Source organism: Eretmochelys imbricata, chromosome 10 (genome assembly GCF_965152235.1).
Source record: "Eretmochelys imbricata isolate rEreImb1 chromosome 10, rEreImb1.hap1, whole genome shotgun sequence".
Classification (NCBI taxonomy): Eukaryota; Metazoa; Chordata; order Testudines; family Cheloniidae; genus Eretmochelys; species Eretmochelys imbricata.
The window spans coordinates 35,143,998-35,169,849 of record NC_135581.1 but is presented as its reverse complement, the minus strand read 5'-3'; the positions used below and the strand labels follow the sequence as shown (position 1 = coordinate 35,169,849).

Sequence of the window (25,852 nt, the reverse complement as noted above, 5' to 3'; positions counted from 1 at the left end):
CAGGTATGCACCACCTAAAGGAAATTAGCTTGAGATTTCAGGATGCACCAAAACAACTGCTCTCTTCCAACAAGCAGCACTGCTTCCTCAGTGGTGGCACGTGAATCCACGAACATCAAGGGTATGCAAATCATTCAACCCTGGCTCTGGACGGCCTCACCACCCTAGTGGGGATCAGATGATGAAGTAATACTTCAGACAGGACCGTCACAGAAATTAGAGACCATAAAAGCAAAGACCATGTCCCAGTTGCCTAACGATGGCACAAATGTGCTACTGGGGCCATCATAAACTTTGGCCCAGTCAGAATGGAGACTGTTGAACTTTTTACCCGCCGCTCAACCTCCAAGATAAAAACCCCTTGGTCTATTAACCTTGAATCTAGGTATCCCATGCTGCAGCATCATGCACCTTTGAAGATGTCTTCCCATTTTGGGATGGGCAGGAGGGCAAGAACCCAGTGCCTCTCCCCCTCGTACTTCCCATGGTAAGAAATGCTTTTCCAACTAGCAAAGCAACTTGATGGAGCTAAGAAGCTATTTAAAACAACAAAGTAAGCACTTTATTTCCATTAAGCATGTTGTTTTAGTATCACAATGGAATGATGAGGAAACATTAAAAAACCCTCAAGTTTCTAAATCCCTGAAAATAGCAGGGAGACTTCAAGGCAGTTTAAAACGAAAGGGAGTGACACAAGTGCCGAACCAGTCCCGACATCACAATTCTCCTCCAAGAGCAGGGCAGGGGCGGGAAGGTGGAATGATGCGAAGGTGCGAATGTCTGAAGTAGTCTTTGGCGTTTCTGCCTCATGATTGACACACACAAGATTTGTCAAGACGACTCACTGAAATCTCTGGACGCAACAAAGTGCTACATTAGTAAAACAAGAACCCAGCAAGATGACTTTTCATATGATGGGAATGCCCTACGGTTGGTGTTAAGACGCATTCTTGCGGGCAGTGCTGCTGACTCAGTGGGGAGGCTTCTGGGTTGGGTAAGGAAGCATGGTGGTGCGTGAATCCAAGAACATGTGCCCATGCACAAGACACTGCATCATCCTCGAGTACTGACGAGAGCAGGGAGGAGAGGAAGTGGTGACAAAAGAAGTACAAATCCATTCTTTACAGTGATCAATACGAGTCCAGTGCAGAAACTATAGCTTCACAGTTCCAGGTGGCAAGCTGTCATTGCAGAGCCTGTAGTAGCGCAGGTCATTCACCAGTCTGTGCACGTTCTGGGTAAAAGATGGCAGGTCCTGGAGAAAGATCAAGCAACACAGTTACAGTGACAATGGAGTAGGGCCTGCAAGTACCTATTTTACCACAGAGAGCTGTATTTGGCATTGTCCTAGTAAATCAATGAGCAAAGACAAAAGCCCCTATTTATTTCACCTGTAATCCAGTTCTCCCGTAGATGCCAGAAGAATACCTTATGGCAGTTCCCCCCACAGTTTGATCCCAGGGCAAATCCTTGATGTAAATATGCTCTTATTGAAATCTCATATTAAGAGAAGCCACTTCTCTGCCTGGAATAGTGCTTCAATCTAATGGCTAGTTATTGAGAATGGGGTTTCCTGCAAGAGAAGCTTGAAAATTCTGGGTTTTATTTACAGGACTGATTTCTTAGTGTGCCTAGGCACCCAGAACATGAGCTGGTATCATCTGGCCAGGGGAGGAGCCATCTGCTAGAACAGCAACCTGGGTGCTTCTTTGCAGTGGAGCCACACAGGGCAATTCCCAAGTTTCCTAGTGTGACAGGACACATGGAAGCAAAAACTCCTATTTTCCAACTGCATTTGGCTATATTAGAAGCTAACAAGGAAATCAAGGCTATTAGCCAGGATGGGCAGGGATGGTGTTCCTAGCCTCTGTTAGCCAGAAGTTGGGAATGAGTGACAGGGGATGGATCACTTGATGTTAACCTGTTCTGTTCATTCCTTCTGGGGCACCTGGTACTGGCCACTGTCAGTAGACAGGATACTGGGCTACATGAACCTTTGATCTGACCCAGGAGGGCCATTCTTATTTCTTCCAGGTTTCCTGCCTCCCTCCATACAAATCCCCTTCTAGATCAGGAGCACCCAAAGGCCATGTGCGCTCCCAGGAGCTTGGAAGTTGGTCTGTAATCATTGCCAGGTATATTTCATAAGTAGGGCTGTCAATTGCAGTTAACTCATGCAATTAACTCAAAAAAACTGATTACGATTTAAAAAATTAATCGCGATTAATTGCACTGGTAAACCATAGATTACCAATTGAAATTTATTAAATATTTTGGATGTTTTTCTACATTTTCATGTATATTGTATCCTGTGTTGTAACTGAAATCAGTGTATATTTTTATTATAAATATGATAAACAAAAGAAACAGTTTTCAGAGTGGTAGCCATGTTAGTCTGTATCAGCAAAAAGAACGAGGAGTACTTGTGGCACCTTAGAGACTAACAAATTTATTTGAGCATAAGCTTTTGTGGGCTAAAGCCCACTTCATCCGATGCATGCAGTGGAAAATACAGTAGGCAGATATATATATATATATATATATATATATATATATATATATATATATTACGTGATAGACCCAGGCAAGTTGGGTACAGCAGAGTAGCAGAAGGCAGATATACTGGATAAGCAGTTTTCTGTTCCCTGACTGACCAGAGCAGGGGTTGTTCCAGGCTAGGGTGGGCACATGACTCCAATTAGCCTGCAAAGAGTCAGGTGAGGCTGTTAAGCTAATGTGAACACCAGACTCTAATTAAGGTCCCTCTGATACTATAAAAGGGCTTACTCCAGTCAGGCAGAGGACAGCAAGTGCAGCTGAAGGGCTCGGCAATGAAGACACCCTCAAGCCACTGGAAAGGGAGCCCTAAGGTAAAGGTGAAGAAGGCATTGAGAGAGAGAAGTGGGGGAGCTGTGGAGAAGTGGCCCAGGGAAACGTAGCAACTCTGGAAGTGAAAAGGTTGGCTACCAACAGCTGCTGCCATTAGGGTCCCTGGGCCGGAACCCGGAGTAGAGGGCGAGCCCGGGTTCCCCCCAACCCGCCACTACAGAAACACCTCCTGGGAGGGGAAGACAGGCCTCTGTCAGGACAGGAGGCTAAACTGTTTTTGAATAAGCCCGTAGGGACAACAGAGACTGTGGGAGTTCTCTCACCAACCTCTTTGCTGGCTGATGATGAAAAGGGCTCAGTAGACTGTACCCTGGCCCTAGAGAAAGAAGAGCCTACGTGGAAGGTCGCAGTGACCCTCTGAGGCTAGCATAAACTGCCTGGAAGCGCGGGACCCACAGGGACACGGTCAGAACTCTGCCACAATATATACAGAGAACATGAAAAAAATGGGGGTTGCCATACCAACTCAACCGAGACTAATCGATTAAGGTGGGACATTATCAGCAGGAGAAAAAAAAACTTCTGTAGTGATAATCAGTATGACCCATTTTAAACCGTTGACAAGAAGGTGTGAGTAACAGCAGGGGGAAAATTAGCATGGGGAAATAATTTTTAGTTTGTGTAATGACTCATCCACTCCCAGTCTTTACTCAAGCCTAATTTAATGGTGTCCAGTTTGCAAATTAATTCCAGTTCTGCAGTTTCTCATTGGAGTCTGTTTCTGAAGCTATTTTGTTGAATAATTGCGACTCTTAGGTCTGTAATTGAGTGTCCAGGGAGGTTGAAGTGTTCTCCGACTGGTTTTTGAATGTTATAATTCTTGACGTCTGATTTGTGTCCATTTATTCTTGTGTGTAGAGACTGTCTGGTTTGGCCAATACTATTTTTCAATTCACCTAATACAAGTACTGTAGTGCAATCTCATTATCATGAAAGTTGAACTTACAAATGTAGAATTATGTACAAAAAAACATTCAAAAATAAAACAAACCATGTAAAACTTTAGAGCCTGCAAGTGCACTCAGTCCTACTTCTTGTTCAGCCAATCGCTAAGACAAACAAGTTTGTTTACATTTACAGGAGATAACTGCCCTCTTCTTATTTATGTCACCAGAAAGTGAGAACAGGCATTTTAATGGCACTTTTGTAGCTGGCATTGCAAGGTATTTACGTGCCAGATGCGCTAAAGATTCGTATGCCCCTTCATGCTTCAGCCACCACCTCAGAGGACATGCTTCCATGCTGATGACGCTCGTTAAAAAAGCGTTTATTAAATTTGTGACTCAACTCTTTGGGGGAGAACTGTATGTCCCCGGCTCTGTTTTACCTGCATTCTGCCATATATTTCCTGTTACAGCAGTCTCTGACAATGACTTAGCACATGATGTTCATTTTAAGAACACATTCACTGCAGATCTGACAAAATGCAAAGAAGGTACCAGTGTGAGATTTCTAAAGATAGCTACAGCACTGGACCCAAAGTTTAAGAATCTGAAAGGATGAAGTGTGGAGGAGGCTTTTAGAAGTCTTAAAAGAGCAAAAGATGCGGAAACTACAGAACCCGAACCACCAAAAAAGAAAATCTACCTTCTGTCAGTGATATCTGACTCAGATAATGAAAATGTACATGCATCAGTCTGCACTGCTTTGTATTGTTATCGAGCAGAATCCATCATCAGCATGGACACATGTCCTCTGGAATGGTGGTCGAAGCACGAAGGGACATATGAATCTTTAACACATCTAGCACGTAAGTATCTTGCAACGCCGGCTACAACAGTGCCATGAAAACGCCTGTTCTTCACTTTCAGATGACATTGTAAACAAGAAGTGGATAGCATTATCTCCTGCTGTAAACAAACTTGTTTGTCTGAGAAATTAGCTGAACAAGAAGTAGGACTGAGTGGACTTGCAGACTAAAATTTTAGATTGTTTTATTTTTGAATGTAGTTTTTTTTTGTACATAATTCTACATTTGTAAGTTCAACTTTCATGATAAAGAGATTGCACTACAGTACTTGTATTAGGTGAATTGAAAAATACTATTTATTCTGTTTTTTGTGCAAATACTTGTAATCAAAAATATAAAGCGAGCACTGTACACTTTGTATTCTGTGTTGTACTTGAAAACAATATCTTTGAAAATGTAGAAAACACCCACAAATATTTAAATAAATGGTATTCCATTATTGTTTAATCGTGTGATTAATCGAGATTCATTTTTTTAATTGTTTGACAGCCCTATTCATAAGGATGTGCACATTGGGGAGATTAGAGCCCCCCACTTACTCCAGCTCTATCCAAATGGCCTGCAGGAGATGGATGAGATTGCAGCTACACTATTTTATACATCTTTGCTACAGCTCTTGAGCTGCAGGTAAATTGCTAGGGTAGCTCTTGGTTGGGCAAGGTGACCTTGTTCCAGAACAAGTGTAAGTAAGTCCTGGCCCTGTGAGTAAGTGCCACAGGTGAAGTTTATTCCCCCAATATGTCAATTCATTCACAGCTGGGTAGACAATCAGAGACAAGACAGCAGCTGGATTTGCTAGCAGCCCTAGGAAATTCCAGTTGCAGGCACAGAGGACAATAGGAATGCCACACGTCTTTAGTGACGATTCTGAGAAATCCCTTTTGTTTGGTGGGGAATTCGCAGGGGTCAGGTCTCCAGCTGGTAGTGAATGTGTCATGATATAACTCTGCTGTGATGCATGCTAGTACCTGGCTCAGAGGTAACCCCTCTGCAGTGTTGCTCCCCTTACCCTGTCCATTTTGAAATTCCTTCCCAGTACATTTTTCTGATTGGAGTCCACGCCGTCACAACTGGCTAAGAACTCTGTGAGAAAGGCCGAGTAGAAGCTATCAAAGTCCACTGAGGCCATGTTGTAGATGGCAATGCCAATTTCTTCCTGCAACAGGTCATGTGATTTGTGGACCAGCACCTGAAGCAGCACATTCACAAACTGAAACAGCATAGTTGTCCGGAAGATCTTCTGCAGGGCGAGAGAAGCACACTCAGTCATATCCCTCCCAAGCTGCCAAGCCCCCTGGGCAGGGTCAGACTGAGCCAGTACATAGTGCCATGTCAGTGTGCCCACTAAGGGGAGAAGCAGTTCTTAACGGCGAAGGCCAGATCAAGGCAGTAAGCACAGCTGCATCTGACCACCACCTTGCTGGAGGCCTCAATGGTTTCTCTAGGATTTCAGCTTTCACTTAGGAACAAAAGCTGCTAGCTCCTTTTGACCGTGCAGAACACACCCCAGTGTAGCAGTGCTGAATCTGCAGGGACTGGAACAGGTGAGCCAAATTAATCCCTGGTGTAAGGCAGGGGTGAATTGGGTCCCATTCAGCTCAGTGGTTATGGACTCAGAAGAACGAAGGCAGTTTAAACATCCACTCCTTGAGCAGGAGATCAATAAGTCCCTTTCTCACTCCAGCCCGTCAGACGCCCACCCAATGCCAGAGGTTCCAACAAGTCTTGAAGATTAGTTACTGCACCAGCCACAACAGCCTGCTGTGGCATCGCTATTGACACAGGTCAAGGACAGAGTTCCTCTGTGGTAGCTGGTCCTAACCTGGGGTCTCTGCTTTCATCTAGTAGCCAGGAGGGCTAAGCCCCAGATTCTACCTCCAGTCCTTCAAGACAATGACCAATATGCCAGAACTGAAGTGGGGGGAACTCAACACAACAAATCACAATGACTTGATTTTAAAGGTCAAATACCTTGCAGCCTGCCAAGGTGAGGGTCAAATGCTTCACACAGAGATCATTAGCCTTCCTCCACTGATGAGTCCATACTAGGGCTGTCAATCACAGTTAACTCACGTGATTAACTCAAAAAAATGAATTGCGATTAATAGCAGTTTTAACCGCACTTAAACAATAGAATTCCAATTTAAATGTATTAAATATTTTGGATGTTTTTCTACATTTCCATATATATTGCATTCTGTGTTGTAATTAAAAATATGCACTTTCATTTCATTACAAATATTTGCACTGCAAAAAAGATAAGATAGTATTTTTCAATTCACCTCATACAAGTACTGTAGTGCAATCTTTGTAGTGAAAGTGCAACTTACAAATGTAGATATGTTTGTTACATAACTGCACTCAAACAAAACAATGTAAAAAACTTCAGAGCCTACAAGTGCACTCAGTCCTACTTCTTGGTCAGCCAATCACTAAGACAAACAAGTTTGTTTACATTTACAGGATATAATGCTGTCTGCTTCTTATTTACATCGCCTGACAGTGAGAACAGACGTTCACATGGCACTTTTGTAGCTGGCATTGCAAGGTATTTATGTGCCAGATATGCTAAACATTCATATGCCCCTTCATGCTTCGGCCACCATTCCAGCATTCCACGCTGATGACGCTTGTTAAAAAAATACTGTAATTAAATTTGTGTCTGAACTCCTTGGGGGAGAACTGTATGTCCCTTGCTATTTTACCCGCATTCTGCCATATATTTCATGTTATAGCAGTCTCGAATGATGACCCAGCACATGTTGTTCATTTTAAGAACACTTTCACTGAAGATTTGACAAAATGCAAAGAAGGTGCCAAAGTGAGATTTCTAAAGATATCTAGAGCACTTGACCCAAGGTTTAAGAATCTGAAATGCCTTCCAAAATCTGAGAGGGATGAGGTGTGGAGCATGCTTTCAGAAGTCTTTAAAGAGCAACACTCTGATGCAAAAACTACAGAACCCAAACCACCAAAAAAGAAAATCAACCTTCTGCCGGTGGTATCGGACTCAGATAATGAAAGTGAACATGCGTTGGTCTGCACTGCTTTGGATTGTTATCGAGTAGAATCCGTCATCAGCATGGACGCATGTTTCCTGGAAAGGTGGCTGAAGCATGAAGGGACATATGACTCTTTAGCACATCTAGCATTTAAATATCTTGTGATGCTGGCTAAAACAGTGCCATGCAAACGACTGTTCTCACTTTCAGGTGACATGGTAAACAACAAGCAGGCAGCATTATCTCCTGCAAATGTAAACAAACTTATTTGTCTGAGCAATTGGCTGAACAAGTAGCAGCACTGAGTGGACTTGCAGGCGCTGAAGTTTTACACTTTTATTTTTGAATGCAGATTTTTTTGTACATAATTCTATATATAAAAGTTCAACTTTCATGATAGTGAAATTGCACTACAGTACTTGTATTAGTAAGTGAATTGAAAAATACTATTTCTTTTAACAGTGCAAATACTTATAATAAATAAATATAAAGTGAGCACTGTACACTTTCAATTCTGTGTTGTAATTGAAATCAATATATTTCAAAATGTAGAAGACATCCACAATTTTTTAAATAAACGGTATTCCATTATTGTTTAATTACACGGTTAATCGCAATTAATCGGATTAATTTGTTTAGTTGCTTGACAGACCTAGTCCAAACCCCAGCACCCAAAGTCATCCTTTGCCATGCTCAAACCCCTAAGTACAATAGCTTTTGGTCCTTCCATTCATTCCAGTCCAGTCCTTCCTGGCTGTTGGGATAGATGGCAAATTTCCTTCCTCTGCCTCCACAAGGCAGCTCCTATCCTGGACTTGGTCTCTTCTCCTCTCTCCATAACATGGAGCGACTAAGTGATGGTGGGGGCTCACCTATTCTGTGCTCCTTCTGCTCAAGGGAGGGGGAAGATTTGTCCCAGTGAATCCTTTCCTCCCCTCCCATTTTGGGGTGACTCCTTCCATCCTCCTCCCTACTGTCAATGAAGAGCCCACGAGGTTTTTGCTGTGACCAGTGCAGAGGTGGGATCACTTCTGTACCAGACACCAGTGCAACAGACTGAGGGGAATGTTGATTTAATCTGTGCTGTGCCCCTCGCAGAACTACCTCTGGAGGAAGATGAGGAGTCAAGGTCTGCTGCACCCCCTGCCCACAGCCTTTACTCCAAAACCTCTCCTGGGGGTGCTGTATACCACCTAGAGCTTGGAGTTGCAGCTTTCCAGTACCATCAAGCAGTAACTTCTAGCAATCCAGGTTCACAAGATACCAGACCATAATACTGTCACACTGCTCAGCCGAGCAGTGGCTCAGGACTTGGTATATAGCAGGTCCCAACACAGTGCCCTCTAGCTGCTGCACACAGCACACATAGGAGTTGACCAACTGGCACTCACCTTGTGGTATAGCTTCTGCTTCGTATTCAGTGTCTCCAGGTAGAAGAGATTCTGTTTAAATAGGTGTATGTCAGGCTGCAGGAAGGACTGGCCAAATGCCTATGGAAAAAGACAGATCTTAGGAGATGGAATGAGTAACAATATGCCTAAAGCCCAGCATTCAGGTTTGCCAGACAGAACTGGAGTATATGACATCAAGTGCTGGCCAAAGGTAGATCTATATATTGGAGTATTTGGTGCCCGACTGGATCTCCTAGCATCAGAGTACATACCACTTGGCAGGGCCCTCTGTCAGCCCAGAGGCTTGTGTTGTCTGAGCTTTTCAGGTTCAACTCCCATTCCCATACTAGACATACTGCCTAATCCTGCTCGCGCTCTCCTGCAGGGAACTGCTACCTAGTGCCCAGGCTGAGAGGGCAAGTGACTGGTCTCCTTTGAAACAGACACCTGGAAAAGTCAGCCCAGACGGCAGAGTTAGCGCTTCAGCCCCTAAAAGCTCAACCACCACTTCTCCCCAATGCAGAATCTGAAGGCTGTTTGAAAGACCTGCCTCCTTTTTAGGACCTCACTCACACCCTTCCAGCTGTTAAGCTGAGCCACATCCATTTACAGTTGTCTTGGTCAACCCCTCCGGCCCCAGCTGTTTGCCTTCATTGTGAACCTGACCTCACACACACAGCCAACCTAGTGTATGGCAATGTGGGAAGCCGAGCTTTCAGCTTTGGCAGTCCAGAAAGGGAACCATTTCCCTCCCTCACCCTCCAAGTAATGTTCCTGCCAAACAGGACAGATTCTCAGCTTTCATCAGGAAATATTCTCAAGGAGCTCAGGGAGACACTCCTGTATCTAATAATCCAGACACCAAGGATACAGGCAGAGCCCTATCAAGTGCAAAACCCATTCAGAGTAGCGAAGAGCCCATGTCCCAGGGACAAACCCCCTAGGAGTTACAAGAGCCTCTCATGACACTCCTAACTCCAGTCAACCCTCAGAGCAGAGGTGATTGCTTAACAAACCATGCAGATACCAGACCAGAAAAAATGACCGAACTTGAACTGAAGTCTAAGCACATCTGAGACACTCTGAACAGTCTTTTGATTGAGACTCTTGAGAGCTCAAGCCAGTGTTCTCTCACTGGAGGAATGGCTGGTGATGAAATTGTCTCCCTTTGGTAGTCAGCTAGAACCCAAGTTTGTTGGCTGTATGGGAGGATTTGATCTAGTCCAAGGGTTCTCCAACTTCATTGCACTGCAACCCCCTTCTGACAATAAAAATTACATCATGAACCCCAGAGGGGGAACTGCAGTCTGAGCCAAAGCCCAAGCCCCGCTACCCTGGGTAGGGAGGTCAAAGCCCAAATCCCAGTGCCTTGGGCAGGGAGGCCAAAGTTGAAGTCCAAGGGCTTCAGCCCCAGACAGGGGGCCTGTAACCTGAGCTCCGCCGCCCAGGGCTGAAGCCTTCAGAGTTTGGCTCTGGCCCTGTGCCCCAGCAAGTCTAAACCAGCCCTGGCAACCCCATTAAAATGGAGTAGCGACCGACTTTGTGGTCCTGACACACAGTTTGAGAACCACTGGTCTCGATTATGAGGTGTTTTCATCTGGTCAGCTCTTTGTGGGGGTGGGGAGGGAAGAGGGAGAGTACACATGTTCAGGTTTTGTTTTAAACATCTGGATAAGCCCAGAGGCCAGGACAATAGGCAGATATAACACATTCCTACTGTGAGCAATAAAAGAAAAGGAACTGGAACTGCAGGTAGCTGAAAGACAAGCCACAAGGGGTCTAGGAACAAAATTTGCTGGATTGGACTGGACTAGTATCTTGTTGCAGATAGAGGCCAAGACTTGAGGCTTCAGGAGCATGACAGTCTCACATACTAAGCTACTTTAATATTGTACAAGGAATGGGATGTAGAAAAGTTCTACCTGATGCCTCCCTAGGGTACCACAGCTTCCATCACGTAACAGGAAACTAGATTACCCTTGATAGCCATGCAACTCAGTGTTAATGGTCAAAAATGACCCAGCATTTTTCAAAATCCAGCCGCAGTCCTGGACTCTGACCTGATACGGCTGGCACTCCGCTGGATAACACAGGCTGTTCTTACCATAGAGAACATTTGCAGAACATTAACTAACAGGAGCCAACTAGTAAAACCAAGTCGCCCGGAATCGCTGGCCAAAAGGCAGCTAATATTCAATTACTGAGTAAAGGCACTTTAGAAAGGTGCAGCTGAAAGGTTCAGTTCAGTTACACTGTCAGAGAAGGGGCAAGAACAAAAATGCTCAGACAGCCCTGCATAGCCTGGGTAGTAACGCGGAGATGTGCCATGAGCCCTAGTAGATCTCAGTGGAAACTAAGGGCTTCTCTGTTTGGAGAGTTAGTGCTTGACAAGCTGGGCTGTAAATCTACAGCCTGTTGTGCACTGGCTGGCCGTGTGGACCTGGTCAACAGCAGCAGGGCACAGCGTACTATGGAACGGTCCATGTGCCGCAGCAGAGTCCACATGGCCAGTTAGCATGCTGCAGGCTACTGCACTGAAGATTTAAACCCCTGCTTGCCATGTACTAATTATCCGCATACGTAAGATACCAGAAAGGGGAAGGACGCAGAGAAAGTTCAATACAGGGTTTAACTCTCTGAATGAGAGAGAAATGTCTCCACCTGTAATACTACAGAGAGGACCGCTCCTGTGAGTGCTCATTCGCAGGCAGTTGTGTGGCCAGGCCTCTGATCTGACCTCCCAGTGGATGGCCCTGCCCTCTGGAACTCTCTGCCCTGTGCGGACCTGCCAGATATTGAGAGCTCCCAGGGCATGGCGCAAGGCTCTGTTTACTCTGAAGTAGGCTGAAGGTACAGAGCATTGCATCAGGCAGCCCAACTGGGTGATTGATTGGGATGATGCTTTGAATTTTGCTGCAAGCTGCGTTAAACCCTTTGGAGAGCTAATCCTGCTCTTAAAGTAGTAAGTACCCACAGGCTCGAGCAGTTTTGATAAATGCCAGAGTAAAACCTGAAACAAGGAAGTTTTATGCTTTTTAGGACTCTGGCTGCCCAGGCTGGAAAGAATCCTATAGGCTTTACCTGTGGGCTATTATATTTCATTTCCCTTCTCTATTCACAGGACCAGAGCCTATAGAACAGTGGTGGTCAACCCGCCGGCCGCAAGCGGCCCATCAGGGTAATCTGATTGCGGGCCATGAGCCATTTTGCGGACGCTGACTGTCTGCATGGATGGCCCCCCACAGCTCCCAGTGGCCGCAGTTCGCCGTTCCCGGCTAATGGAAGCTGCAGGAAGCGGCAGCCAGCACATCCCTGCAGCTGGCCGCTTCCATTTTCCAGGAGCAGCAAACCACGGCCACTGGGAGCTGCGGGAGACTGTGCCTGTGGACGGTCAACTTAAACAAAAGGTCTTGCGTTCCGCAATCAGATTACCCTGATGGGCCGCATGCAGCCCACGGGCCCCAAGTTGCTCACCACTGCTACAGAATATCCAGTAACTGTTCTTTCCTAGATGTGGTGGACCCAGATACAGTGGAACATCTTATAGTAACAAGTCAATGTAAACCCAGAAGAGACACCTTAGTACCATACAAGCTTTCATCACTACCAGATTGCCCTATTGCACTTCAAGAGACGTGTGGCGGTAAAGGGAACAATGATGCTTTAGTTCTGGATGTGGGGTGTGCTGCATCATTGTAGTGCACAAATCCACATCGAGAAAGTGACCCTTTGAGATGCCTATTATCCCTTTATGTTCTAAAGGGTAAGATATTCTGCATCTTGTCTACACAACCATACATCCCACGTGTGAGCTAACATTTCCATAGCTGTGCAACAAGAACTCAACACATTAAATCTAGTTTAAGTCAACCCTGAGAGTTTCTAATTGTCTGGTCACTACAACACAAAACTTCTATCAGGAAATCCTAAGTTCTCAAGTTGTGAGAGTTGTTGAGTTACCTGCATAATGGCACTGAACTGTGCTTCGTTCTCCATCTGTTCTTCTGCTATCCCTCTCTGGACACTTGCCAGAACGCTAGACTTGAAGAAATACCGCCAATTGTGATGGAGGACCCGGAAAAGCAGCTCAAATAACTCTGCTTTCACATCAGGAGATGAGCGCTGGGGGAGAAACAGAATCTTAGAACAGACTGCTTTGGTGGAAAGCAGCTACTTCAGTGGATCCCACTACGAACAGCTCTTCCCCATAATATGCAGGTGGTCATCCAGAACCGTATTTCAGACCAGAGGTGCTACATTATAGCAAGGGCATGGCTGAGCTGATGACCAAGAACTTAAAGCTTATTTTCCTCTAGGGTAAGCATGAGACCCAATGCTCATCTGGGCTATGCAAAAAACCCACTGTACATGTAGTGAGTCCTGAAGCCTTGCCTTGAACATATCTGAAAATTTATCTTCTTCACAGCTACCATGCAATGACCTCAACCCCCATCAGGCTCCAGATTTAACAGTAATTCTGTCCCAGCTCACCCCATCTAGTGGCTCAGATTGCAACAGCATGAAGAAAAACAAAATTGCTTCCCCAGCTCAGGATTTTAACTGGACACTAACTCCACCTGCTGTATGGGAGTTGTCCTACCTCTGCAATGATGGGGTAGACCTGTTCCATGCACAGCGAGATGATACTGGGTAAGAAAGGCTTGAACACTTGGCCTGGTTCTTGTACTACCACTTGCAGAATCTTCAGAAACTTCTCAACCACACGACAGCCAGTGCTGCCCTCGTGGAGGATGCTCTCTGCTAACTGCTCTCTAGGACACAAAGAAAGTCATTGACACTGTCAGAAGTCTGAGGGAGATGTTTAGTCAAATTAAAACATTTGAAGGCAACGGCAGCAGACAAACACCATTAATTTAGTTTGAGGTGTTGCTATAGACTGATTGCAGCCAATCTCAGAAGGGAGCTGGCTCTGACGAAGTGACACAAAACCACCCCGGCTTCCATAGATTTAGGATGATTAGGGCACACTCAATATTCTCCTGATCCAGACCTTAAAGAGCAACAAAGAACAAGGTCATGAAGTCAGTTCTGCAATATTGCTTTTGTCTTAGATGAAACCATAAGGTATTACAATAGCTTTGCCATTTCCTTAACATGTCTCACAGCATTCGTGTGCAGGCCCCAGGTTAATGACTGGTGGGCAGTCAATTCCCCCATCCAGCTAGGCCACTATAAACGGCAGCAGCACATATCCTGCAGCTGGAAAGGCTATCCTTTCTTGATCAAGGCACCGATGCGAATTCATGGTCACATGCAAGGTGCAGCAGCCTGGAGAGGTTCTTTCCTTCACAGACGTAGAAGCTCCCAGTCTAGGCCTATGCTGGAGGCAGAGATCAATTCCTGAATGTTGTTTCAGATTCTGAGAAGCAAAACACCCCCTTTTGTTCATACAAGATCTATTCCCACCTATTTATGAGAGGAGCTTGGGAATGTGATTTGTGTTCACTGGCAGGGGATAGCTTCTTGTGTCATAGCATCGCAGAAGATTAGGGTTGGAAGAGACCTCTAGTCCAACTCTCTGCTCAAAGCAGGACCAACCCTAACTAAATCATCCCAGCCAGGGCTTTGTCAAGCCAAGCCTTATAAACCTTTATGGATGGAGATTCCACCACCTCCTTAGGTAACCCATTCCAGTGCTTCACCACCCTCCTAGTTTATCCTAATATCCAACCTAGACCTCCCACACTGCAACTTGAGACCATAACTCCTTGTTCTGTCATCTGCCACCATGGAGAACAGCCCAGCTCCATCCTCTTTGGAACCGCCCTTCAGGTAGTTGAAGGCTGCTATCAAATCCCCCTTCACTCTTCTCTTTGGCAGACTAAATAACCCCAGTTCCCTCAGCCATTCCTCATAAGTCATGTACCCCAGCTCCCTAATCATTTTCATTGCCCTCTGCTGGACTCTCTCCAATTAGTCCACATCCTTTCTGTAGTGGGGGGCCCAAAACTGGATGCAATACTCCAGATATGGCCTCACCAGTGCCGAATATAGGGGAATAATCACTTCCGTCGATCTTCTGGCAATGCTCCTATTAATGCAGCCCAATATGCCGTTAACCTTCTTGACAACAAGGGCATACTGTTGACTCATATCCAGCTTCTTGTCCACTGTAATCCCCAGGTCCTTTTCTGCAGAACTGCCGCTTAGCCAGTCAGTCCCCAACCTGTAGCAGTGCATGTGATTCTTCCGTCCTAAGTGCAGGACTCTGCACTTGTTCTTGTTGAACCTTATCAGATTTCTTTTGGCCCAGTCCTCCCAATTTGTCTAGGTCACTCCGGACCCTATCCCTACCCTCCAGCATATCTACCTCTCCCCCCAGCTTAGTGTCATCAGCAAACTTGCTGAGCATGCAACCCATCCCATCATCCACATCATTAATGAAGATGTTGAACAAAACCAGCCCCAGGACCAACCCCCAGTGTTGTAACCTGCCTCCTCCCTCCAAGTCATCTGGAGTTTTTCAGAAGCATTTTTGCCTCCTTCCCCCAATGGATTCCGTCCTGGGACAGGGAAAAAAATCCAGACTCTTTGAGGGGGTGAAAATATTAATGGACACTTTAGAGAAGTGGCCAATCAGCAAGCTGCTCATACAGCAGAAGTTCTCAAGGTAAAGAGCTTCCTCACACAGGGTCCAGAAATAACTTGTCATCAGTTAGGCAACTGGGGTGACAGATACCTGGTGAACATGTTTAGGAAGGTCTGTATGATCTGCTCAGTGAAAGGTACTCCCATCTGTACCCTCAGTCCTTGGAAGAGGGTGAGGAAGAAGCTCAGCATCTCATCTGTCACATCTATAATAGAAAGAAAAAAGGCAAGGGAAGGTATTAGCGAGACAGCTGTAAAGCACTGCAAATGTTTGTTTTGTTGATCATCTGCTCCTCCTGTGCTGGATTCCCCTTTACTTATTCATGCTGGGATTACCAGCAGGGCTGCCATTGTAAGTGAGACTAAGGGCTGGTGCCAAAGGTTTATAACCTGACACCTGGTGGAAGAGGCAAACTGGAGTGGCCTTTTATACATCCAGCCAGCATGATACAGTGCTAACAGTAGAGAACCCACTTAATTAGTCTGAGCCAACATGGAAGGTACTGAGGTTACTCTTGGGCCACGCTCTGTCAGTTCACTGCTTATACAGGATCAACAGGAAGTAACATGAAATTCAAAAGCTACGCACCTTTAAGAGGCGGGGGAAGGGAGGAGGAGAAAAAGGAAACTGACTGGTTTGATTTTTGTAATTATTAAAGACACTTGGCTGAATTCAGAGGTAATTCCCAGCACATGGTTGTGTGCTTAACTGATCATCCCTGCAGAGTCAAAGTCTTGTGCTAGCCCTGTCTCACACACTTGATTGGGTAACCATGTTAAAGCTGTATCTATTCAATTCTTTCACTGTGGACGTCCAACCATGGATAAATATTGCAACTGCATGAGACTGTTCACAAAGGTAATTTCACTGTTCCCTTGTCTGCTAGCTATTCACCAGAATGGTTAATCAGGGAGTTGGGACCCCAGCTCACCCTACTGGATTTTGTTTGCATTTAAAGTTGTCCTCTATCCTGTCTCTTACTCTTCCCCCTATCCCCCAACTCTTTACTTCTCTACACAGCCAAGGGAAACAGTTTTGTATTCCTGCTCCACTGCAGAAGCTGCCAGCTCTCTTTGGGGTACTAGATATGACACATGAGGGTCTCACTTGGCTGCCCTGGTGCCTCTTTTAAGGTGAGGTGCTGGGTATTCCAGGGGCCTTAGCTTCCAGCTGCCAGAGTGTGATACAAAGCCTGCTTCTCAAGATTAACTGGGGTCTTGCTCAGGATAAGACTGGTTAGCAAGGACCTTTGGGGCCTGGCTCTGACCCAGGATTCTTTGCTTCACAAGCAGTCTCAAGAACTGTCTGCCTTGGTCTGAACGGGGCTACACCTCCATACCTCTTCACGATTCTGAAGAAATGGTAAATGCCAGATAACATTACATGCAAAAAAACATTTTTTGTTTTTAAACCCTTAGTCGGGTTTGTTCCATAGTGTGTGGTGCAAGGGACCATTCCCGAGGAGCAGGTATAAGGAATTTTGAGGATTCAGTATGTTACAAGCTTTCATGACTATGTCCTCGTTAGCTGGAATACCAGTTGTTTAAGCAATTTAAGACCATTTCCCTATCAAATGTCCTCTGACCCTTTCCTGATCCAAGATGCAGCTTAACCTGAAAGTTCCTAATTAAACAGCTGCCCATGGTACTGATTCACATTCCACTTGGGCAAACAAATCTATGCATATCATGTATGTGCCAAGGCTAATTTTATCAGAATGGGCCTTGGGCATTTATCAGTTGCTCATAAGAGCTACTCACAGCATTAAAGCTTGTCCTATTGTTATACCTGACTGATGAATGAAAGCTGGGAAGAGGGCTAGTGAGACCTGCACGGATTCCTGCAGTGACTGATAACAGATCTGCCGAGACTTGGTAGACTCTCCAGAGATACTCTCCACAATGTCTTCTAAGACACTAAGTGTCTGGTGGATGATCACTTTGGCTGCAAATCAAGATGAAGAAAGACTTATGAGAGATTTTCCAGGGATACTAAGAAAACTAACCAGGTGGCAGAAATCACACACCCACATCTACAATAGTCAAAACCTAGAAGCCTTTCCACAGACAAAATGACTATACACCAGCTCAAGTTCCCAATGCAAAAAGAGCTTCAGAGAGTGTGCCTAATTTTAAGCAAACAGGCTCACTGAAGACAACAACTCATATGCTTAGTGCTAGCCATGTGTTCAAGTACCTTGCTTGTCCAAATGGTTACTGCTTCTACTAAGAGGCAGACTATGGGATCACAGAGAAGGCAGATTAGTGGTCTCATTTAAACATACAGCTAGTTAAAGTAACACCAAACAAGAAGAAAACAAAGAACAAGCATGCTGGAACAATGGGATACACTGGATCAATTTAGTACTCATGACAATGGCAACAGCAGTGAAGACATTGCAAGCCAGCACTGTGTAAATACCAATGGAGGAGAGAAAACACTGGACCAATTCAAGCTGCACAGCAGGTTTCTGATTAGTAGCAACTGTCCTTTTAGGATTGAGACAGCCCAGCCCCCACACACTTGTACCGTATATAAAGCAGACCACTGCTCTCCAGAATGTGCCAGCTTTGAAAAGACAGTTACCTTTTCCGTAACTGGTGTTCTTCGAGATGTGTTGCTCATGTCTATTCCACAATAGGTGTGAGTGCTCGCCACGTGCACCAGTGCCAGAAGTTTTTCCCCTAGCAGTACCCGTAAGGGGGAGCGCCTCAGCAATCCCTGGAGTGGCCCCTCCATGACACAGTATAAGGGGAGCTGCGCGCTCCCCCCACCCTCAATTCCTTCTTGCCAGACACCTCCGACAGAGGGGAAGGAGGGCGGGATGTGGAATAGACGTGAGCAACACATCTCGAATAACACCAGTTACAGAAAAGGTAACTGTCTTTTCTTCTTTGAGTGATCGCTCATGTGTATTCCACAATAGGTGATTCCAAGCTATATCTGTTGGAGGTGGGTAGGAGTTCACAAATTCTCAGGACGGAGTACAGCCCTGCCAAACCCAGCCTCATCTCTGGTTTGGGAGATGATCGCACAGTGCGAGGTGAACATGTGAACCGAAGACCACGTGGCAGCCTTGGATGGGGATGTGGGCCAAGAAGACAGCAGACAAGGTTTGCACTTGAGTCGAGTGCACCTTCACAACTGGTGGCGGGGGATACCTGCCAGATCATAACAGGTACGGATGCACGAAGTGATCCGGTTGGAGAGCTGCTGAGTGGAGATCGACCGACCCCTCATGCGCTCAGCTGAGGTGATGAACAGTTGTGAGGACTTTCTGAACAGCTTGGTCCACTCGAGGTGGAAAGCCAGAGCCCACTACACATTGAGCGTGTTGAAACGGCGCTCCTCACTGGACATTAGAGGCTTGGGGCAGAGGACCAGTAGAAATATGTCCTGACCCATGTGATAGGCGGAGACCACCTTCGGGAGGAATGCAGGGTGCAGGCGGAGCTGGACCTTGTCCTTATGGAAAACCGTGTATGGGGGCTCGGAGGTCAGGACTCTGAGCTCCGAGACCCACCTGGCCAACGTGATTGCGACCAGGAAGGCCACCTTCCATGAGAGGTGGGACCGGGGCAGAGCATACAGGGAAGAGACGGTTCAACCCCTTGAGGAAGCGGCCAGTCACAGTAGCATGGGAGAATACCGTACGACCCTGCACTGGCGGATGGAAGGCCGATATGGCTGCCAGGTGCACCTTGACTGATAAGGGCACCAGGCCCTGGGCTCTAAGGTGGAGAAGGTAGTCCAGGATAAGCTGGATCGGGGCAGCCACCGGGGAAATGCCCCGCTCATTTGCCCATCTGGACAACTGGGACCACTTTGCCAAGCAGGCACAGTGCGTGGAGGGGCGTGGATTGAACCCCTTCTGAGCATGTCCTTTCCTCCGTACCTAACCATTGAGCAGCCACACCGTGAGATGGAGAGCTGCTAGGTTGGAATGGAGGAGGCGGCCCTGGTCCTGGGAGAGCAGGTCTGGGCGAAATGGCAATGACCATGGTGGAGTAACGGCCAGCTCCGTGAGGGTCCTGTACCAATGTTGCCTGGGCCATGCCGGGACAATCAGAAGGACCCGGGCCTTGTCCATCTTTATTTTTTTCCAGGACCTTGCTGATCAGTGGGAACGGGGGAAAGGCACAAAGAAACTGGCCTGACCAGCACAGGAGAAAGGCATCAGAGATAGTGCCCCGTCCCAGTCCCCACTGGAGCAGAACCGGGGACAGCGCCTGTTCTGCTGAGTTGCGAACAGGTCCACCGGGAGAGTACCCCACACTTGGAAAAGCCTGTGAGCCACCTCTGGGTGGAGAGACCACTCGTGCTGAGAGGAGACATCTCTGCTCAAGCAATCCACCAGCGCATTCCGGGCGCCCGGTAGATGGAAAGCCTTTAGGCAGATGTGGGCTATACAGAAATCCCACAGCCTGTGGGCTTCGCGGCAGAGGATTGGGCCCTGCCTTGCCTGTTGATATAGAACATCAAGGCCGTGTTGTCTGTGAGGACTCTGGCCACCCTGCCCTCCAGGTGCGAGCGGAAGGCCATGCACGCCAGCCGTACCGCCCTGAGCTCCTTGACATTTATGTGTAGGGTCAGATCCTGAGCCGACCACAGACTTTGGGTCTGAATGTTCCCCATGTGGGCCCTCCAACCCAGGTCCGATGTATCGGACACCAGTTCCAGCGACGGGACCCCTTGGAGAATGTTGCTTGGGGCAGACCACCACCGTAGGGAGGCAATCACCGAGTCGGGTATGGTGAGGACTTTGTCCATCCTGTCCCTGGCCTGGGAGAACTCTGAGACCAACCAGAACTGGAGGGGCCTCATCCTGAGTCTGGCGTGCCAGACCACGTACATGCACGCCAACATGTAACCCAAGAGCTAGAGGCACGCTCTGGCTGTTGTCACCAGGACTGTGACTGTGTCGATGAGCCCCTTCAGGGTCTCAAACCTGTCCTTTGGTGACGTCTGCCTTGGTCCCATCGGTATTCGCTCCTTGAGGTGGAGCGGTGCCAAGAATCTCGGTCAGATGGAACCCAACCAGACAGTGTAGTGGGAGTCAAGGGCAATGCACTTGGACTTTGCCCTGAATGGTCACTAGACGGTGAACGGAGTTGGGAACATTCTCTCGACTGAGACGGGGGCGACTGCGGAGATCCCAGCGGTGGCTTGCCTCTGGAGTGTGGAGCCGACACTGGCGGTGCTCCTGGTACCGGCATGGACATAACGTCCTGGGCCACCTGCAGGGCCTCCGGTGTGGAGGGCATCTAGACATCTGGGGAGGCCTGCTCTGAATAGGCCGGGCTACTCCGCTCAACTTGAGTTGGAGGCCTAGAGGCCGGTGGGGATAGAGGACTGCTGGACATGGGTCTAGCCTCTGTTCTGGGTTTACTTCGGTGCTGCTGCGAAAGCGGTGTCTTTCTAGCCTTCTGGGCATTCCCCGTAGATGGGGAGCGGTGCCAACTGGTCAATAGCGCCGGCGGGTCGCCGCACACCGACACCGCGGTGCCCGGTGCCGACTCGGAGCAGTGCACTGAAGTTGGGGTCAGCGCCGACTCCATCAGAATAGCCCGGAGCCTAATGTCCCTTTCTCTCTTGGTCCGAGGCTTAAACGACTTGCAAATTTTGCAGTGATCGCGGATATGGGCTTCTCCCAAACTGCGGAGACAGTCCGCGTGCAGGTCATTCCTTGGCACAGATCGTCTACAAGTGTCGCACGACTTAAAACCCGGGACATGCCCCAGACCGAGCGCTCTAACTGAATTAACTAAACAACTAACTAACTACAGGTATTAAGACTGAACGAGCAAGCAGTTCTGGGGATGAGCTACAGCATTAAGCTTGAGCAGAGCAGTTCCGACGCACCTTCACTGGCGGCAAGAAGGAACTGAGGGTAGGGGGAGCGTGCCGCTCCCCTTATACCACGCCATGGAGGTGCCACTCCAGGGGTCGCTGGGGCACTCCCCCCATGGGCACTGCTAGGGGAAAAACTTCCAGCACTGGTGCACGTGGCAAGTACGCACACCTATTGTGGAATACAAATGAGCAATCACTCGACGAAGAACACCTTGTGTCCACACTGTAGCTGTAAGTGATAATGTAGGATCCCAAATAGTATTTAATAGAATGATCCTCAAAACTAAAGCCCCACAACATGCATAGGAACCCTTTTAGCTAGCAGAGAACATGAAATTTCAACCCCCCGACCCCAACAAGGGTTCTCTATATCTGAGTCTTGACAAAATCCTTACTATTTTCTCACAGCTGAAATCTTTGGGAACATTACCTCCAACCCAGATTTCCAGAATGACAGCCTAATGGTAGACCCCCAAACTATTGCATTAGCGAGCTAGAGTATTTTATAATGTAATCTTTCTTGCCTAGAAGGTTAAAAACGACTGTGACGGTGCCCCCCGTAAGGCTTTATGGAAGTATGTTTATGAATGTATATATGACATAACTGGAATGTGTTTTATGCTACATACGCCATGTAACATCGCTGTAAAGGTTATGACCTACTGAATCTATTCATCCTATTCGTATGCATGTGTCATTATCATATTCGAAGTTATGAATATTGGCTGTATTCTTGGTTATTTAAAATCAAACTTAGTAAGGCATTTGGTCAACTTCTTTAGAAAGGAATTTGCAAGTTAAGTGCCCAATCAAGAAGCACTTAACGCACAATGGATCTTGGAAGGCTCCAATCCACATAAAAAGTCTACCTAAGGACGTTCAAGGTAGCATGTAAGCAATGGCTGCTGCCTGTAAAAACTGTGTCATGCATGGACATGTGACTTGCCCATGTAACTCCAAAACTCCATCTTGGAGCTGGACTTAGCATAGGAGAGAGGAGGGGGGTCTCTACCCACAAGGGAAAGTCTATTTAAGCCCGTGGAAGACCCCTCCGTTTTGTCTTCAGCTGGCTAAATAGAGCCTCTCCACCCCCAAGGATACCTGAAAGAAACTGGAAGAAGGGACAGTAACTACAGGGGGTCTGAGTGATTGCTGGACCCAGACTAGAAGGAGAATAGTCTGTAAAAGGAAGCTTCCTGGGTGAGGTTTTTATCTGTATTCAGTTTTCTTAGACATAGACTTGCGTATTCTATTTTATTTTGCTTGGTAATTCACTTTGCTCTGTCTGTTACTACTTGGAACCACTGAAATCCTACTTTCTGTTCTTAATAAAATCACTTTTTACTTATTAATTAACCCAGAGTATGTATTAATACCCCAGGGGGAGAGGGGAAGGAGAACAGCTGTGCATATCTCTGTCAGCTTTATGGGGGGGGGAAGGGGAGAAAACAGCTGTGCATCTCTATCAGCGTTATAGAGGGCAAACAATTTATGAGTTTACCCTATATAAGCTTTATACAGGGTAAAACTGATTTATTTGAGGTTTGGACCCCATTGGGAGTTGGGCATCTGAGTGTTAAAGACAGGAACACTTCTTAAGCTGCTTTCAGTTAAGTCTGCAGGTTTGGGGCACGTGGCTCAGACCCTGGGTCTGTGTTGGAGCAGACTGGCGTGTCTGCCTCAACAAGACAGGGTGGAGTCCCAAGCTGGCAGGGAAAGCAGGGGCAGAAGTAGTCTTGGCATATCATTTGGCAGCCCCAAGGGGGTTTCTGTGATCCAACCCGTCCCAACAACAACTTGATCCTGCTCTCAGAGCAAAGAAGTGTACTGACAACTCACTGGAGCAAAAGTTCCCTTTAAAACACTCACTGAAAAGGTGGGAAGCACAGTCGCATAAATAGTCATTTGATCTAACTGTTCACACCTCAGCCTCCCAAATAAGTCTCTGAGTACAGGCTTTCCAGCTAGTGCAGTTATTGGAATAACTCTGCTTAATGATTCCCTATCAGCAGCTGCCCTGGTGGATGGCTCATTTCAGGAAACAGAGCACTTACTGTCCTCCAGCCGCACTTTCCTCTGTGGCAGTATGGCACTGGATTTCAGATGGCGGTATTCCCTTGTGAGGGCAGAAATCAGACTGGCATGGTTGGTTGAGCGAACTGCCCACTGCTGCTCATTCTCTGGGAGATTTGGCCATGGCAGCAACAACACATTCGAGAGCGCTCTGCACACCAGTACCTGGGCCTGGAATCAATGAAACATTAAGCCTTGAAACAATGCAGCTTTAAGGAACCTGCTATTGCCTCATTTAAGGGAGACCTCTCTCACTTTACATGGAAGTGCGATTTTAGCATAAGCCCTGAAAATCAAGTTTAATAAAAAAAGAGACATTAAACTCAACATGCAGCTGAAATCTTGCAGCTCTACAAACTAGAAGGGGAAGGCGAGTATTGTGATTAAGGCACTAGACCCAGCCTCAGATCTGGATTCAGTTCCCAGACTCTGGTTTCAGAGTAGCAGCCGTGTTAGTCTGTATCTGCAAAAAGAACAGGAGTACTTGTGGCACCTTAGACACTAACAAATTTATCTGAGCATAAGCTTTCATGGGCTACAGCCCACTTCATCGGATGGGTAACCTTGAGCAATTCACTCAATCTTTGTGCTTCAGTTCTGCATCTGAATAATGAGGGCTTTGTCTACACTGCCCAGCAGCGTGGACTACACTGATGTGAATTACAGAGCCCACCAAAGTGCTGTGATCTAACTGCCCTGTGTGGACACTGCTGGCATGAACCAAGGGTATGTCTATACTGCCATAAAAAAAACGCAGCACAAAGTGTTTCAGTGGGCTCCTGCTGCAGGGATAAAAATAGCAATGTAGATGTTTGGGCTCAGGCTGGAATCCAGGCTCTGAGATCCTCCTCCCCTTCGCTATTTTATAGCCCCACAGCCAGAGTCACCTGACCCAGGCCAGCTGTGGCTGCACCACAGGTCTTTTACTGCAGCGTAGATGTATCCTAAAAGCTATCTAGCTTACATTAACAGAGTCCTGTTTGAAAGAGGACATACGATAATACAAACTGGGCACCTTTTAGTTTGTGCCACTAGTGTCCAAACAGGGCAGTTAGATTGCAACACTTTGGTGAGCTCTGCAATTGGCCCCTCTACAGTCCACAGCACTGTGTACACAAGCCCAAGGATAACACTTCCTTGCTCCTTCCTATGGTCTGTCCTGTTATTTATATTGCAAGTTCTTTGGGACAATAGGTTTGTACAGTCCTCAACACAAGGAGACCCTGATCTTTGCCAGGGCCTTTAAGTACTACTTAATACAAATCAGCATTTAAACTGGGAATGCAGACTAAGGAATCTGAATGGAAATATTCCTCCCCATGAGTCACAGTCAGCCCTAGAATGCAGAGGTTCAGAAACAAAACTATCAAGTGTAGATAATTCAGAGCTCTTGCCATCATAAAACAGCCAGGACATCAGGTACAAGTTACGGGAAGTTAAGTTGTTGTTTAATGAGATTTGTGAATTTTATGTTTTTCCTCATTTTTAGTACTTCTACTCTAAACATTAAAGGCCACGGACGTATCCAAGACACTCAGATTGCTGCATGTAATGTTTATAGAATCCAGGAGTAACGTCTCTTTCCCTGAAATTGATGTACCATGGTGATAAAAGCTGTGATATTGTTTCCTCAGGGCATTGAATTAAACTGACATTCTGCATTTGTGTTAGAGTCAAACAGCACCTTATCAGGAAGCCGCTGAGCTGAGGTATCTGTGATCCTGTTGAAAACTTTCTGTACTGCTGGGATTCTAATCAAGAACACTGGCCGCACTGTGGTAGCTAACGAGACCAGCAAGTGGCATGCAGACAACAGCAACTTCTCTTGCACCTGAAAAAGAAAGCATGTTCTCTTAGGCTCTGCAGTAACTCAGTCCCACACAGCGTCAAGAAGAGACAGTGGACTTTCTGGGACACAGCGCTGGTATTCAAGAGCACACTGAACCGGACAGACAGAATATTCACACAAACTAGCCTTCAAGCACAAGTCAGTATTCAGTGGCCTTTAATCAGAACACAGGTCAACCCCTTACCACCAAGTGTGAAGATTTCTCAACTCCCAGATTAAAGGAGCCACAATATAATTAGACCTTTATTAATTCATCTTTATTTAAGAGGCTGCTCTTGCAGCTCTGTCATTTATTTCTAGGATGCTATTTAAGGCAGCTTTTGTCTCAGTGACACTACCTTCACACCTCACCAAGTTTTTCACCATGTTCTTGGAAAGCAGACAAATGCATTGCATAGGCAAACAAACAGAACCTCTCATCTGCAGATTCACTTG

General features: G+C 46.6%; 1 protein-coding gene across 2 annotated transcripts in view; it reads right to left on the bottom strand.

Annotated features, from left to right (window-relative positions):
- Window positions 1-539: 539 nt before the first annotated feature.
- The window catches only part of XPO6 (exportin 6), a 113,118-nt gene continuing 87,805 nt past the window's right edge, over window positions 540-25,852 (bottom strand). For both annotated transcript variants that reach the window (XM_077827485.1, XM_077827486.1), the window contains exons 16-24: window positions 25,253-25,399; window positions 23,550-23,739; window positions 17,431-17,586; window positions 15,733-15,847; window positions 13,633-13,804; window positions 12,993-13,154; window positions 9,033-9,131; window positions 5,649-5,879; window positions 540-1,255 (exon numbers count right to left, since the gene is read on the bottom strand). In XM_077827485.1, coding sequence (XP_077683611.1) covers window positions 1,154-1,255; window positions 5,649-5,879; window positions 9,033-9,131; window positions 12,993-13,154; window positions 13,633-13,804; window positions 15,733-15,847; window positions 17,431-17,586; window positions 23,550-23,739; window positions 25,253-25,399 — 1,374 coding nt within the window. In that variant the 3' untranslated portion in view covers window positions 540-1,153. The remainder of the gene's footprint in view (window positions 1,256-5,648; window positions 5,880-9,032; window positions 9,132-12,992; window positions 13,155-13,632; window positions 13,805-15,732; window positions 15,848-17,430; window positions 17,587-23,549; window positions 23,740-25,252; window positions 25,400-25,852) is intronic.